This window comes from Phyllostomus hastatus, unplaced genomic scaffold (genome assembly GCF_019186645.2).
Source record: "Phyllostomus hastatus isolate PE091 unplaced genomic scaffold, TTU_PhHast_1.1 phas_contig_210, whole genome shotgun sequence".
In the NCBI taxonomy this organism is placed as follows: Eukaryota; Metazoa; Chordata; class Mammalia; order Chiroptera; family Phyllostomidae; genus Phyllostomus; species Phyllostomus hastatus.
The window spans coordinates 25,582,701-25,598,398 of record NW_025333737.1 but is presented as its reverse complement, the minus strand read 5'-3'; the positions used below and the strand labels follow the sequence as shown (position 1 = coordinate 25,598,398).

The window sequence follows — 15,698 nt, the reverse complement described above, 5'->3', positions numbered from 1 at the left end:
CTTCGCTCTGGGACCCTGATCACACCCCACCTCCCGGGCTGTGTGCCTCCGTTTTTCTCCACGCCCGCCCAGAGCTGAGCCCCGCCTTCCGGCTGTGGTCCAATTCAACGGTCTTGGACAAAGGATGCTGGGGGGCAGTCTGAGCTACCCCAGGACCCCGCGCCGAATGCTCCGATTTCCCGGGGCTTCCTCCAGGGGAGTCCCAGAGACCCCAGCGGCCAATAGGAAAGTGGGTTCGGTCTGAGTAGCCGTCTAATTGGCTCCGGCCTGCGGGAAAGGACCCAGGGGCAAGGGGAGGGGAGGGGGGCGGTCCTGAGTTTTGGGGTGGGAACGGGATTCCAGCTGTGGTTCTCTCCCGGGGCGCCCCCTCCCGCACTGCCACGGCGGTCGGCCAATAGGCGTGCAGCTCGGGGTCGACGGCTCGCGGCGATTGGCTGCGGTGCTGGCTGGGGAGAGGCGGGGCCGAGGCTTGAAGTTGGAGTGAGGGATCCAGCTGTGGTGTGCGCCGGGCTCCTAAGCCACCGCTTTCGCTCGCTCGCTCCGCGTCTCGGCCGGAGAAGGAAGCAGTGGCGCCGGCGAAAGCTACGGCAGCGGCAGCCACCGCGGTGGCTGCATCCCCGCCTCCACCCCCGCCCGGGACTGCCCCCCACGGTCTCCCCGCCCCTCCCGGACCGTGAGCCCGCCGCGGGGCGGAGGAAGGAGCCGGCCCCCACCCCCTCCAAACCCACCCCCAAAGAGATCCCTCCTCCCCTCCCCCCGCCGTCTTTGGCGTGGAGCCGGGACGATGCTGACCCCTTAGATCCTGCTCCAGTTGCGGCGCGGGAAGAGGGGGCGTCCCTCCCCGGACCCCCGCCCTCCGCCCCTCTTCTCTCTTCCCCTTTCGGGGCGGCTTCGCCGAAGGTAGCGCCGAATCGGGCGACCGGAGCCTAGGCGCGAAGCAAAGAAGCCGGAACAAAGTGAGGGGGAGCCGGCCGGCTGGCCCAGGGGGCCCCAGGGGCCCTGGGGGAAGCGGGACTCGCGCCGGGAAGGTGCTTGCCTGAGACCCGGCGCCCCGCGGGCAGCATGCCCCTGCGGGCTGGGGGAGCTGGGCTGAACTGGCCCTCCCGGGGCCTCAGCCTGCGCTCTAGAGCCCCCCAGATGAGCCCCCTCCGGGGCCCCCCGGTTGCGTGAGGACACCTTCTCTGAGGGGCGCCGCTCACCCCTCTCGAGACCGCCCGGGGCCCCGGTTGGCCAGAGGATGGACGAGGAGGAGGATGGAGCGGGCGCCGAGGAGTCAGGACAGCCCCGGAGCTTCATGCGGCTCAACGACCTGTCGGGGGCTGGGGGCCGGCCGGGGCCGGGGTCGGCGGAAAAGGACCCGGGCAGCGCGGACTCCGAGGCAGAGGGGCTGCCGTACCCGGCGCTGGCCCCGGTGGTCTTCTTCTACTTGAGCCAGGACAGCCGCCCGCGGAGCTGGTGTCTCCGCACCGTCTGTAATCCATATCCTCGGGGCACGACGGCCAGTCTAGGGGTCCGCAGGGGGGCGGGCCGCACCGCCGGAGGGGACCCAAAGCCAGGTGAGTCGGAACAGTGAGCCTGGAAGGTGGCAAAACGCGAGGGGGGCTGTTAAGGAGGGGAGGGGGTGTCAGAGCGGGAGCAGAGACGCGAGCAGGTTTGGCAGACACCCCGGCGAACCCCACCTCGGTCCACGCACCTCAGTTCTCCTTAGGGGGCTGGGATCCAGGCCAGGAAAAGAGAGGAGACGTGCCCCGTCGGTTTGCAGCTGGATGCTTTCCAGATGTGGGCAGGGGAGGGTCGTCATCCTCCAGATGTGGGTAGCTTCGGGAGCCTGGGATCTCTACTCCGCCCGCCGCTGGTTAGCGAGCTGGGTTTGGTTTCCGAGTTTGGGGGGTGGGGTGGGGAGGAAGCTGCGGGGACGGGGGAGGGGGAACCGCAATCTCCCGGGTTTCCCTTTTGCCCCCGCTCCAAAGTTTGCTGCGGATTCCGGGGTCTGACCCCCCCCCCCCAAACACCCCCACACCTGGTCGTTGAGGCAGAGGATTTTTTTTACTGACCCAGAAGGAAATGTTGGGGGCGGCGCGGGGACCAGGTCCTAACCCCCCTCCGCCCCCCGCGGGTTGGAGGCACAACAAGGAGATTCCGGCGGCGGCTGATGTCAGGGGCGCAGAATGAGAACAAGATGTGGCGGAGGGGAGCTGTCTGCCCCCAGAGCCGGAGCAGGGACCCTCTCGGCCGGAGTCGGGTGCCAGAGTGCCTCCCTTCTCCACAATTCATTTAATGCGGGCTGCTTAAGGTTGGGTTGGGAGTTTTGTGCTAGATTTTTTTTTCTCTCTCGTGGAGGGAAAGACCGTGGCTAGAGCTTTGGCAAGTGGGGGATGGGATTAAGCCGGTTTAAGTTACCCATGCCCTTTTGCAAATAAAGAGTGCTCCAGCTGGATCACAGAGCAGGTATGGGAGACCACAGCCCTTCAAGAAAGTACTGGGGCGGGTGGGGGGAGGGGGGAACGTTGAGACAGTAGGCCAGTTCAGTAAGGAGGACTCGGGTCCACCACCCCAGTGTCTACTCCTTGGACGCATTCGGGGAAGGCAAGCCCTGAATTCCAGGGCGATAGATTTAGCACTGCCCCCTACCTAGCCTCTGCCCAGTTTGGAGTGGTATGGGTGACCCCAGCCCCCTCATGCCCACGGCCTCTCCTGCTAAGCCACTAGCACAAAGCGACGCTTGACTAATGCCAGGCTCCTTGCTCCGGGGCGGGGTCCCACCACTGCCGGAAGGAAAGGGTTGAGGGTGCACTGCCATCCCAGGTCTTGACAGCTTCTCCTGGCTCCTTCCTCCCAGCGCGGGGGCTCTTCTAGACCCAGGGTGGGAGACTGCGGGTCTCCCTTGCAGCCCCTGAGAGCCCAGCCCGGACTCTGCTTTGGGGAAGTCGGGGGGTGGGGGAAGCTTGGTGCTGCCCTCACTCTCTGCAGCTCTGCTGCCGCCAGTGCGCAAAGCAGGAATGTGAGCTCGGGTCCCCCAACCCCCATCCTGTACACCCGGTGGGTCTTTAGCAAGCTCCCCTCATCGCACCCTCTCTCTGTCCCCTGTCCCTTCTTCCTTTCTCTCCGAGCTGCAGGAAGAGAGAGGTGGGGGCCTCAGAGGTCTAGACCTGCTGAATAGGCTCATCTTGGCTCTGACTCTTTGCCCGCCTCCACCCCCTGCCCCCAGGCCCCTTTCTCACTGGCAGAGATGGAGATGGGGAGCAAACGTCTCTGAGAAGGATGCGCCCTGGCATTCCTCCTCTCCACCCTTAACTACCCACCTTCTCCATGAATGAGAAAAAGCACCAGCCCCTCCTCAGGGGTCCAGGGCAGGTGGAGGGATGTCTCCCATTTCCCTCCCCCTCCACAAAAACCTGACCTCTTTCTTGGCTAGCATTTCCCCCCTGCCCTAACTCCAGGTGCTAGTGGGCGACCTGGGCAGGTTTCCTCCTGGAGGCGTTCTCGGAGGGGGCAAGTGGACAGGGCTGGGATGAGAAGGGAGGTAGGAGCCCAGTGCTCACCTTGGGGGAGGGGGAGCAAGCTTTCCTCTGGGGTGGGAGTTGGGGTGTGGGGCATGGCATCACTAGGTCTGGACAAGCCCCTTAGGCTAGGCTGGCTGAGGATGGGGTGAGGACAATTTCCTGGCCAGGCGGCTTCCTAGGTGTGCTCCCGCCACGCCATTGCACCCGAGTGTTAAGGGAAACCTGTGTTTTTACTGCCAGAGGGGCTCTGAGGTGACTCTGGGCCTCAGTGTTCCCCTGGCTGTCTTTCTGGTTTCTGAAAAGCTTCCCTGATTCCACAAGGTTCTTCTCCGCACCTCTGAGCCTGAGGGACCTAAGGACACCTCCCCCCAACTAACTGAAGCTAGTGAGACTCTTCTTGGCGTTCCTTTCAGGTCTCCTCCTCTCTTAGCTTCTTTACGAGACCAGGTTTCCTAGAGAGGAGATCTAGACCTAGGTAGAAAGAGGTGTGTGTGTGTGTGTGTTGGGGAGGGAAGGAGGGCAGCACAACGAGGAGGGGCTGGGGAGTTCATGTTTTGGTACTGGGGAGACTTCCAGACAGTAAACTTAGAGTCCGAGGGCCCCCCACCCCGGCCCACCAGGTTACGGGGGAAGTGTGGTGGACGTTCCCGTCTGTGTTTCTCCAAGTGTGAGGGAGTGCGTCTCCCCTCCCGGGAAGGAGATCCTGAGCTTTCCCTCTCCGGCTGTTGTGTCACATCTGGAAGTTTGTGTAGGAGTTTCTCCAAGCTCGGAGCCCAGCACAGCTTTTTCTCATTTGGAAATCACAGGCTGGCATTTGGGATGCTGAGAGGGAGAGGGGGAGGGGGGGGGCCAGAGGGAGAGAGGGGAGCCTGCCAGGAGTTGGGGGAGGAGAAGGGGAAGGCCTGAACGGGCAGGAACCCTAATGGCTTCCAGAAGTGAGTGTGCGTGCGTGTGACTGCGTCACTGTGTGTGTCTGAGTGTGTGCGTCTGGAGAGGAGGGGGTACCTGGAATTTCTGGAGCTTTCCTTGCCCCTGTCCCAGTGCCTCAAGTGTGCCTGTTTCTCTTACCTAGGGAGAGACCTCCATTTTGGTCCTCAGAGGAAATGGGGGGTGTTCTTTCTGTCTCCGCGCCAATGCCTTCCCCCAGTTTTCGAACCCAGGGTTCCCCGGAGGGGGCTGGGGAAGTGCATAGGACTTGGGGGTGGGGGGCCAGAGAACCCCCTGGCACTCTTTCCATCCCCAGGCCCACATTCCTTCTGAGCCACACACTCACGCTACTCCACAGCACTTTTGGGGGACTCCCCATCACCCGTAGTGCCAGTTGGAGTCATTCCTGGGATCACCCCCACCGCACACCCCTCACCCCTTGCCTGCTCCCGCCCCAGCCCTCACCCCACCCTGCCTGCCTCAGCCAGGATGGCGACAGACACAAATGCTCACACACGCAGACATGCACACACACAGTCACAGACATTTGAATCAGATTTCTGGCCTATTTCCTCTCCAAAGATTCCAGCAGGCCGGCTCTCTTGTGTCTCTGTCTCACGTCTCTGTCTCTGGGTGGGGCCGGCTGCCTTTCTTCAGGCTTCAGTTTGCAGTTCAGCTGGAAACCTCTCTCCCCACACACCCACACGCTGGAGCTGGTGGCAGGAGACCACTGGGAAACAGGCGTGTGGGAGTGGGGGCTCGGCTAGGGAATCCCCCTTTCTGCCTTTCCGGCAGGAGCCTCGCTGTTGAGCCCCTAGAGCCCACCCCGGCCCGGGGAACGCTGGGTCCCCTGGACACCAGCCCCTCCACAGCGTGGGTGAGAACAGCACCCCGCTTCCCACCAACTGCCAGGAGGCCAGGATTCCTGGGTCCAGGCCCGTGTGCTCCTCAGTGCTCCCCCGTTTCAGCTTCGCATGTTCCTGGTGGGGAACAGGGCAGCTGCAGGGCCTGTTTCTCTTCTCAGTCTTGCCCTGTTTGGTGCCCCTGTGCCTCTGGAGGAGCCCCAGCCCTCCTCCCTCCTCTCCCACCTCCCTCTCCCCTGGCTGCCAGGCTAGGCAAGGGCTCCAGATAAAGCCCCACGGAGAGGACACAGTTGTACAGATAACATGCTCTAGTTCTCGCTCCTGGAGGGAGGAGGAGGGGTGCAAGCGGGGTCCCTTGCCCTGCCATTTCCTTTTTCTCTGCTTTTGGTGGTGGGTTGTGTGGAAAAGAAAGATCCTCCCTCTCCTACCCACCTCCCCCTTTGGGATCCACTCCAGCCTGGACAGTCACCATAGCAACAGTAGACACGTGACTGCACAGGTCTCTTATAGTCACTATGGCAACCAGTGTCCCCCGTTCCCTTGGTTGCCATGGAGATTTGTCACATGGTTCCCCCCCCAACCTGATAACCTGTGGGTCTCCCTGCTTCTTCCCTGCTTGAGGACTAGACAGCAGCTTGAGTAAGGGGAGTTCATGTGTGAGGGGTCCTTTTAATTACCATGGCAACAAATCCACACCACCTGGTGACACATCCTCCTGTTGTTATGGCAACAGAGGAACATCACACAGTGACATTCAGCTATGTTCCCAAGGAAACAAGCCCTAACCTGAGAAGGGTGAAAGACCCCCACCCCATTAATTATCTCTCCATTCAGATTGTCCCCAATTTTTCTGCGCCTTGGTGTTTTCACTGTCTGTGTCTGTTGACCTGTAGGGAAAGGAGAGAAGTAGTGAGAAGGAGGATGGAGCCGGGAGTGAGCTGGATTGCCAAAGGGGCCCCTGAGAAGAGGCTTCTGTGGTTAAGAGATGGAGGTGGGGTTGTTTGGAGGAGGCTCTGGCCATGAGAAGCCCCAGCGTGAGCACATGTGGCCGGGAGGGACAGCTCCCCCATGGTGTCACTTCTGCACCTCCTCCTCCTTACTCCTGCCTTGGCTATCAATATTAAGGCGAATGAGGCAGGAAAACATAAATGGGGAGTTGCATCTGGCTTCTAGGCAGGGAGATTGATTAATTGATTGACTCATTAATTAATTAATTAATTAATTAATTCTTTCTATGTGCCAGCACTACTCTAACTTTGTAGGGGATGTGAGGTGTGTCAGGGTGCCCCTGCCTCAGCAAAGGAGGTGAGATGGGTGCGCAGAACGGCCGGGAGGAATCGCCACCCTTAGAGGGGTTCGAACAGGTGTCCCCAGGAGAACTCTCTGCCCTCCCCTGTACAGAGACAGCTGCTCGCATGGGTCCCTTCCCTGCAGGGGAGAGGAGGGGGCTAGCTTGGGGAAAGCAGGCCAGTTTCGAGAGTGGTTGTGTCCTGCCTTTTCCAGATGACGGCCCCAGGGGAGCTCCCTCCCTGGCCCCCTTTTTCCAGGGTGACTCCTGGCTGACCCCCACTCTGGGGAGAGATCCACTGGGCTCCGGCCCCACTCAGAAAAACGGCTCCATGGAAACAGAGCACTCTGGATTTCCCACTCCCATCTGCTTACCCCCAAAACCTGGGACTTTTTTTTTAACTTTTATTTTTGTGAGGAGGTGGAGGTTAGGGAAATTGCCTTGGGGTGGTTGGGTACCCGATGGTGGGAAGTGACGTGAGTCTGAGGGAAAAGGGCCTGGGCGACAAAGGAGGAGTGGGAGGGCTATGGATGGATCCAGGGAGTCGCGGGCTCCTGGTGGGGGGCCTGGTCTGAGGGTCCAGGAGGAGATGGGGTGTGGCCGGGGTCAGCTGGGAAGAAGGGAGCTGGGTCCTTGGTCAAAGGCTTCTCCCTCCAGAAGTGGGGCTACGACAGGAAGCTCCCCTCTCCTCTGGGCCCTCTCCACCCCACTGTGTCTGGCGTGACAGGTCACCTGTGAGCTGCCACGACACCCTCCCTCCCTCCATCCCATCCCTGAGGTCTTCTTTCCCCAGACCCCAGCGTCACTTAGCTCTGAGTCTGGTGCCCAGAACCTTCTAAGGTCCAGAGGCCATTTTGCACATTCTCCTGTTGGTGGGCTGGAAGTGAGCCCCTTAATAAAGTCTGCTACGTGAAAAGACTCAGGATGTAGAAAGCCCTCTCTCTGCTGATTGCTGCAGAACAGAGTCTATTTTAGTTGGTCTGGGCTGGGGCTTTATGGGAAGCCACTGGCAGGTGTGAAGGTGGCCTGGTCGGTGTGTGCAGGGCACTGTCCACTCGGCACAGGCTGGGGGCTTGTGTCTAACTACAAGGCGTAGTGTGTGGTGGGTTCTCATTATGTAAACGTGCGACCGTGTCTCGAGCCCGTCTGAGGTCTTTGAGAGGCCAGGGGGCTGGTGGTGGGAGAGGCAGCCGTGGGCTCTGGTGCTGTGGTGGAGCTGTGGGCCCTCGTGTCTGCGTGTGCCTGTCTGTCTGGTGCCAGCATGGCCATGGCCGCCTCTGCCCCGCCTGCCTGAGCAGCTACAGAAGCAGCTCTCCCAGATCAGAGGCTTGGGAACCTGTTTCATTCCGGCTTCTCTTGTGACCTTCAGCACGTGCCTTTGGCGCTCTGAGCCTCAGTCTCCTTGGGTCTGGGGAGAAAATGATCTACCCCAGATCCTTTGTGGGGCTGTGGTGAGCACCAAATGTGGCGTGGTGTGAAAGTGCTTGGTAAACTGTAAGGCAGACACACTCCGACTTCAGTTTTGTGTCGCACGTTCACATACATTATCTCCTTTGCTTCTCACATCTTCCCGGGGAGGTAGGGAGAATAGGATTCATATTCAGCAGCAAACTCTTGGTGTCTGGCATTTCCATAAGTGTGATCGATTCTATTCCCCAAATGCCTTGTGTAAATAGTCAGGGTATTTGCGGCTTTTCTTACTTTGCAGATGAGGAAGCTGGGTCCAGAGGGGTGAGAGGGCCAAGGTGGGGCAGGGGCAGGGCCTTCCCAGTGCACCTGTCCGATGGGTTTGGGAGGTCAAGAAGCAGGAGGCACTGGGGTGGGGCTCGGGGGCACGGGCTCAGCTCCAGCCCCGGCCAGCTGTTTCCTTGACCACCTATTTACCTGGTTTGAGCGGATCAGCATGTTGGTCATCCTTCTCAACTGTGTGACTCTGGGCATGTTCCGGCCATGTGAGGACATCGCCTGTGACTCCCAGCGCTGCCGGATCCTGCAAGTGAGTGTGTGTGTGTGGTGGGGAGAAAGGAGGAAGCTCCTGATCTTAATAACCCTGACCCCTTCTCTGCGAGAGGCCCTGACCCCACTGGTGGGGGTGGGGGTGGGGCACGCTCCCCCGCCCCCTTCCCAGTTTCAGCAGCCTCTCATCCCCACATCAGGCCTTTGATGACTTCATCTTTGCCTTCTTCGCCGTGGAGATGGTGGTGAAGATGGTAGCCTTGGGCATCTTTGGGAAAAAGTGTTACCTGGGAGACACTTGGAACCGGCTGGACTTTTTCATCGTTATTGCAGGGTGAGAGCCTGGGCTGGATGTGGGCAAGAAATGGACCAGATCAGTCCCGTCCCCAGGGCCAGAGTCCTAGGCCTGAGCCCCGCCCCCAGCCCACCTGCAGCACCGCTTTCCATCTGGCTGTCCAGTAAGGGTCCAAGGCCGTCCTGCCTGCAGCGCTCTGGCCTGCGCTTCTCTGAATCCATGGCCTGTCCATCCACTCCCTCCCTCTGCAGGGTCCCTGGGTGGAGGAGGGGGAGGAGTCAGAGGCTGTGCTGCCCCTCTGCAGCAGGATTCCTCATTGACCTCTTTTGACCCCCACCGCGGCCTCAGACTCAAAGGGCCTCCCTTTGGGCCCCTCCCTGCAGGATGCTGGAGTACTCGCTGGACCTGCAAAACGTGAGCTTCTCTGCTGTCAGGACAGTCCGTGTGCTGCGGCCGCTCAGGGCCATCAACCGGGTGCCCAGTGAGTGACCCCTCCACCCTCAGCCCTCAGACCCCGGACGCAGAGTCCCAAGAGGAAATGTGGAAGTCTCAGGCCTCACCCCCACCTCCTGACCACTCACAGGCCTCATCAGGGCCCAGTGCTCGCTCCGAGGCCGACCCCATCCGGGAAGGGCTCAGTGGGGACCCAGGTTCACTGGAGCTCAATGGAGCCCCTACCCCTGGCCAGAGCACTGTGAGAATTACCTGGAAAGACCCTCTGTCCTTGTTTTAGCCTGACTTGGGGGAAGAGTCTCAGAAATGTCTCAGATGAGCCCTTCTTCAGCTAGATGACCACCTGCTCCCCTGGCACAGAGGTGGGAGGAGCGAGGCAGAGAGGATGGCACCAGGCGTGGGTGCAAGGTGCCGTGGCCTTTTCTAGCCGGAACAGCCCCCACCACCCCGCAATCTTGTTCTCACTGGTGAGACCGCACTGGCCACACGAAGCATGACTTCTCCGAAGACAAGGCCACTCCATGCCTCACCCTCCCGCCTATATCCCCGTCTTCATTCCCACCCCCTTCCAACCCATTGCAGCAACTGACTGCCGGGACCATTATCTAAATTAGACCGCATTGGTTTCCCGAGCCAATGAAGCTTTGGCAGCTCTAGCTCCCCACACGTCCTGCCCCCCACCCGTGCTCAGGCCCCCTTTGCAGCTCCCCAACCTACACAACTGCACCTGGTCTCTGCTGCAGTCCCAGGAGTGGGGTGGGGTGGGGGAGCAGGTTCAGGGGTTCTGTGCCTGGTGTAGCAGCAGCCCCCTTTGCTGTGTGTATGTGTGCGTGTGTGTGTGTGTGTGTGTGTGTGTGTGTGTGTCAGAGAGATGCAGCTGCCTCTGGGTGGGCAGAGCTGCTCAGTGTACCCCCAGCTGTGGGGTGTGCTGGTGTTAACAGGCCCTCCAGAGGACGCATGCCTTCGCCTCCTCTCGGGCCCCAGGTGATGGCTGGCAGATTTATAGGCTTCTGTCTAACCGCCAGTGTTAATTCCCTTAATGCAAACCCTGAGGAATTGATCTCAGTCGGAGCACCGAGGAGCCGAGGGGGGATGGGGCTGGAGGAGGGGGAGAGGGACTGACTTGAGAGCCCTGGGCTGCAAGGGGCAGGAACAGGGCGGTTGCAGTCACCAAGCCAATTAGCTACCAATTAGCTGCCACTTAGAAGCTTTTTCCCTGGAGGGGGCAGGGGGTGGTGAGCAGCACTTTGGGAGTCAAAACCAGCCATTAGAGACCCGTGAGTTTGACAAGGGCTCGGTGGCCTGGGGGCTGGTTCAGACCTGCGGGCTGGTTGGTCCTAGACCTGGAGTGGTAAGGGAGGGCAGCTTGGCAGCTTCTCCAACAGGACAAGTTGGGTGGCTGGGGGCAGGGGGTGGCTTTCCCTGGGGTGGGTGTTGTTCACTGATGGCCACCTGAGAAGAGAGCCTGTGTCCCCTCAGGTCCTGGTGTGGGGATCTGGACCACACGGAAAGTAGACCCGGGGCAGGAGCTGAGAACCACAGTGGAGCATAAGACATCTTGGCCTTACTAGGGGCCATCAAATGAGATGCCTACCTGCTAAGTCCCTCCTGGAGTTCTCTGCCTCAGTTTCCCCAATGACTGTGGTGGCAATAACTTAGAAAGGTCAGCTGACTGTGTCTGGTGAGAACAGGAATAGGACCGGCAGGGGGGTGTGTGAGGTGGGATTTGGGAGCAGAAAGCATGGTAGCCTACATTTAGCTGCTCCTCGATCCTGGACACGTCACGTCGGTTCTCTGCGCCTCAGTGCTCCTCTGTAAACTGGGGGCGCCCCTGTGCCGTGATGATGCTCGGTGGGGTGCCGTGCAGGAGGGTGCTTTGGAAACTGTGACTGCCCTGGCTCACTCGCCCTTGGTGGTGCCGCACGCTGTTCACGTGGGAGCGCCAAGAGAGATTGCTGGAAGGGTCGGTGGCTGCCAAGGGCTGCCTGCGAGTGAGAGGTGTCGGTTGATCTGCCCTCCAGCGTGAGCCCAGTCGTCTTAGCCTCAGGGGGGCCCTCTCTGGTGGGCCCCTTCCGGGAGCTCTGCCAGGCCCGTGGCGGCCGGCCTAGCCTGGCCAGCCTGGCACCCCCAGCGTGGCTTCTGCCCCCCACAGGCATGCGCATCCTTGTCACGCTGCTGCTGGACACACTGCCCATGCTGGGTAACGTCCTGCTGCTCTGCTTCTTCGTCTTCTTCATCTTTGGCATCGTGGGCGTCCAGCTGTGGGCAGGGCTGCTTCGGAACCGGTGCTTCCTGCCCGAGAACTTCAGCCTGTGAGTGTCGCTGGGGGCGACCTGGGAGGGGTCGTGGGGCTGGGAGCGCCCTCGGTCCCTGTTGGCAGCTGACATATGTGTTCTCATATGAATGGCATGTCTGGTTCTCAACCTTACACATGGAAGTCACTTGGGGAGCTTAAGAAATTTTTGAGGCCTTGGTCTCACCCCCACCAGATTCTGATTTCATTGGTTTGGGGGGTCAGCCTGGGCCCGGGGAGATTGCTAAGCTCCTGGGTGAGCCTGATGTGCAGCCCGTTGGACAACCACCACTCTAGGATGTAACCTTCCAGCATCCCCACTCTGGAGTCTCCCACTCAGTCCTCACACTCCCCGTCCACACCCACAGATCCCCGCACCTGCCAGGAGCTTGGCCTGCATGCCTCCATGCCCTCACCCGGCCCTTCCTTCCTGGGTCTTCCCCCTGGACAACCCGCCCCCCGCCTCATCCTTGTCCCCTCCACAGCCCCCTGAGTGTGGACCTGGAGCGCTACTACCAGACCGAGAATGAGGACGAGAACCCCTTCATCTGCTCCCAGCCTCGGGAGAACGGCATGCGCTCCTGCAGGAGCGTGCCCACCCTGCGCGGGGAAGGGGGCGGCGGCCCGCCCTGCGGCCTGGACTATGAGTCCTACAACAGCTCCAGCAACACCACCTGCGTCAACTGGAACCAGTACTACACCAACTGCTCCGCGGGGGAGCACAACCCCTTCAAGGGCGCCATCAACTTCGACAACATCGGCTATGCCTGGATCGCCATCTTCCAGGTGGGGTGGCCTGGGTGTCGGGAGATTCCCCCGGACAGGGTGGGGTGGGCGCAGGACCCCTGGAGGAGACTGCAGGAGACCGTAGGGGGCCCAGAGTCAGCCTGACCCTCTGCCGCCTCCCCAGGTCATCACGCTGGAGGGCTGGGTCGACATCATGTACTTTGTGATGGATGCTCATTCCTTCTACAACTTCATCTACTTCATCCTCCTCATCATCGTGAGTGATTCCTCAGGCCCTCGAGGGGATGGGGGATCCTGGGGAAATGGGTCGGGGAAGTCCAGAGAGGGGAAAGCTTGCTCAGTGTGACATTCTAGCTCTCAGGACAAGTCCCATTAAGACACACACCCAGAGAGAGCAGCTGTCAAGGGCAGTCAGGAGGAAATACAAGGTCACCCAGCTCTGTCACTTACCACCACTTACAACCTTGGGCAAGTCATTCCCAGGAGACCCCCAGCCCCACCCTGGACCTCTGTTTCTTCATTAGTAAAATGGGTGCTTTTCACCCCAGGGGGTGAAGACCAACCTTGGCCACTTTCAAAAGATACCACCTTTGAAAGTGGCCAAGGTTGGTCTTGTTTCGTACTGGGACTAGGCAAGCACTGTTGGCACTTGGCTGAGGAGCAGGCGGGAGGTGGTAAACATCCTGAAACATCCTGCAAGGCGTTGCTCCGCCCCAGGTTCCCATCACTCGGTGTTGGGAAACACTGCGTGATCTCTTGTTCCTTCCAGCTCAGAAGTTCCAGGACTTAATGAGGGCACAAGGCAGAGGCAGAAGGAGCAGCATGTAATAGTTGAAATCACCACCATTCGTCGTGTAACAGTTTAATTGCTACTACTTATAGCTAATATGTATTGAGCACCTACTATGCGCCAGCCCCTGCTTTCAGCGTTTTTTCTGTGCTGGCCCGTTTACTCCCTACCACGTTCTTGTTATCCTCTCCCCTTCACAGACGAGGAGACCAGCGTTTCCTCCTTTGCCTGACCCCGTGGTGGGCCTTGCCTGGGCGGTGGGGTAATCGTGCTGGGTGGGGTGTTGCTCCTGCTGCGTGCGGTGACAGCTGCTGCCTGCCGAGCCTTCGTAGTCCCTGGGGGCGGCGTGCAGGGCTTGGGGCCCCAGCTCCTAAACGAGAACTCCAAACTTCAGAGGGCTTGGTCACCGGGCTAACTAAGTGGCTGGAGCTGAGGACTCAACCTCAGGCTATAGGCGTCAAGCCCAGTCCTTTCCCCACGTCATCAAGAGGCCGGTGACTGAGCCAGACAGACAGACAGATACCAGACACTGAGAGAGGGAGATTAAGATTTGCTCAGGATTTAGGACAAGCTCCAGAGAGGAGGAGGCAGAATAAGGCAGCTCCCTGCGTGAGCGAGAGGCGGTGGCTGGGCCCTGAGAAAGGACGAGTCCTCCCGGCCACCCCGCCCTGCTCCTGCCGCATCCCTGGTGGCAGAGAGGCCAGGCTGGGGGCCTGCTCCCACCCCCACCAACACCTGAGGTGACAACGCCAGTGCTTCTAGGAAGCCTGGTTTTTTCACTCGGCTGCTGGGCTTGGGGGAGGGGGAAGGAAGCACTAGGGAGGTGAGGGGCCTGGTTTCCACCTTCCCACACACCCCCAGACAAATCTTTCCAAACAGCTCTCTGGAATCACACTAGCAAAGCTAATTATCATAATTACTAGGACACAATCTAGAAAAAATTGCTTTGTCACCATAAATATTCATTTCCTTCATTTCGGATTATTGTCCAAGAACAGCTCTCCCAGAATCCCGAGGAACCTGGGGCATGGAGATGGGGATGGAGCGGTGTGGGCAAGTCCCAGTGGCCGGTGGCTGGTCTGCTGGGCTCAGGGTCCAGCCCATCAGCCAGTTAGGGGAGAGGAGAGGCGTAGGGAAGAGGGATACAGACATGAGGGTCCTGAGTGAGACCCCACAGTGAAGGGTTTCTCACTCAAGGTCACACGATTAGAACTGGGACTGGAAGCAGGAGGCCAGTGAACAAGGCTTTTCGCCAGCGTCTCAAAGGGCTCAACCCAATGTGGAAACCTCTTGTCCCCAAGATTGCATTGGTTTCCAGCTCAGAAGTTCCAAGACTTCTGGAACTTCCCCGGTCTCCATCTGAGGCATCGGGCAGCCTCCTCTACTCCTACTGGGCGTTCAGAGTCTGTGGGTGGGCGTGTTTAGGGGCAGGCACCCTGGGAGACCCTTGCACGGTAGCATCGGGGTCCATAGGAATGCCTTGGCACACCACAGAGCTTGGTTCGAGTCTCAGCTCTGCCATGCATCAGCTGAATGAACTTGGGCAAGTTCTTCAATCCCTCTGAGCCTCAAGTTCCTCCCCTGTTAGATGAAAATAACAGAAGTGTCGCCTCTTGAGGTCGTCATGAGAATAAAATAAGACAATGCTTGGACAGTTATGGAGCCCAGCCCCCGGCATAAAGGAAGTGCTTAGCCCCCGGTGGCTGGCACTGTCATTCCCTTTTCTTCAGGACGTCTCCTCTTGCTGTCCCCACCCCAACAGGTGGGCTCCTTCTTCATGATCAACCTGTGCCTGGTGGTGATCGCCACACAGTTCTCGGAGACCAAGCAGCGGGAGAGCCAGCTGATGCGGGAGCAGCGCGTGCGATTCCTGTCCAACGCCAGCACCCTGGCCAGCTTCTCGGAGCCGGGCAGCTGCTACGAAGAGCTGCTCAAGTACCTGGTGTACATCCTTCGTAAAGCAGCCCGCAGGCTGGCCCAGGTCTCCCGGGCGGTGGGCGTGCGGGCCGGGCTGCTGAGCAGTCCCGCAGCCCTTGGGGCCCAGGAGCCCCCGCCCGGCGGCAGCTGTTCCCGCTCCCACCGCCGCCCGTCCGTCCATCACCTGGTGCACCACCACCACCACCACCACCACCACTACCACCTGGGCAACGGGACGCTGCGGGGCCCCCGGGCCAGCCCGGAGATCCAGGATAGGGATGCCAACGGGTCCCGCCGGCTCATGCTGCCACCACCCTCGACACCCGCCCTCCCCGGGGGCTCTCCGGGGGCCGCCGAGGCTGTGCACAGCTTCTACCATGCTGACTGCCACCTGGAGCCACTCCGCTGCCAGGCGCCCCCTCCCCGGTCTCCATCTGAGGCATCGGGCAGGACTGTGAGCAGCGGAAAGGTGTACCCCACTGTGCACACCAGCCCTCCACCAGAGATGCTGAAGGAGAAGGCACTCATGGAGGTGGCCCCCACCTCTGGACCCCCCACCCTCACCAGCCTCAACATCCCACCTGAGCGCTACAGCTCCATGCACAAGCTGCTAGAGACACAGAGTACAGGTGAGAACCTGGGAAGGGGCCTGTTTGTGCCTCTCGC

General features: G+C 60.3%; 1 protein-coding gene across 7 annotated transcripts in view; it reads left to right on the top strand.

The window, feature by feature from the left end:
* Positions 1-1,026: 1,026 nt before the first annotated feature.
* Positions 1,027-15,698, top strand: part of CACNA1G (calcium voltage-gated channel subunit alpha1 G) — a 61,944-nt gene continuing 47,272 nt past the window's right edge. For all 7 annotated transcript variants that reach the window (XM_045836225.1, XM_045836226.1, XM_045836222.1 and 4 more), the window contains exons 1-8: positions 1,027-1,479; positions 8,466-8,577; positions 8,738-8,871; positions 9,216-9,313; positions 11,438-11,597; positions 12,064-12,364; positions 12,489-12,581; positions 14,878-15,661. In XM_045836225.1, the coding sequence (XP_045692181.1) occupies positions 1,238-1,479; positions 8,466-8,577; positions 8,738-8,871; positions 9,216-9,313; positions 11,438-11,597; positions 12,064-12,364; positions 12,489-12,581; positions 14,878-15,661 (1,924 nt within the window). In that variant the 5' untranslated portion in view covers positions 1,027-1,237. The remainder of the gene's footprint in view (positions 1,480-8,465; positions 8,578-8,737; positions 8,872-9,215; positions 9,314-11,437; positions 11,598-12,063; positions 12,365-12,488; positions 12,582-14,877; positions 15,662-15,698) is intronic.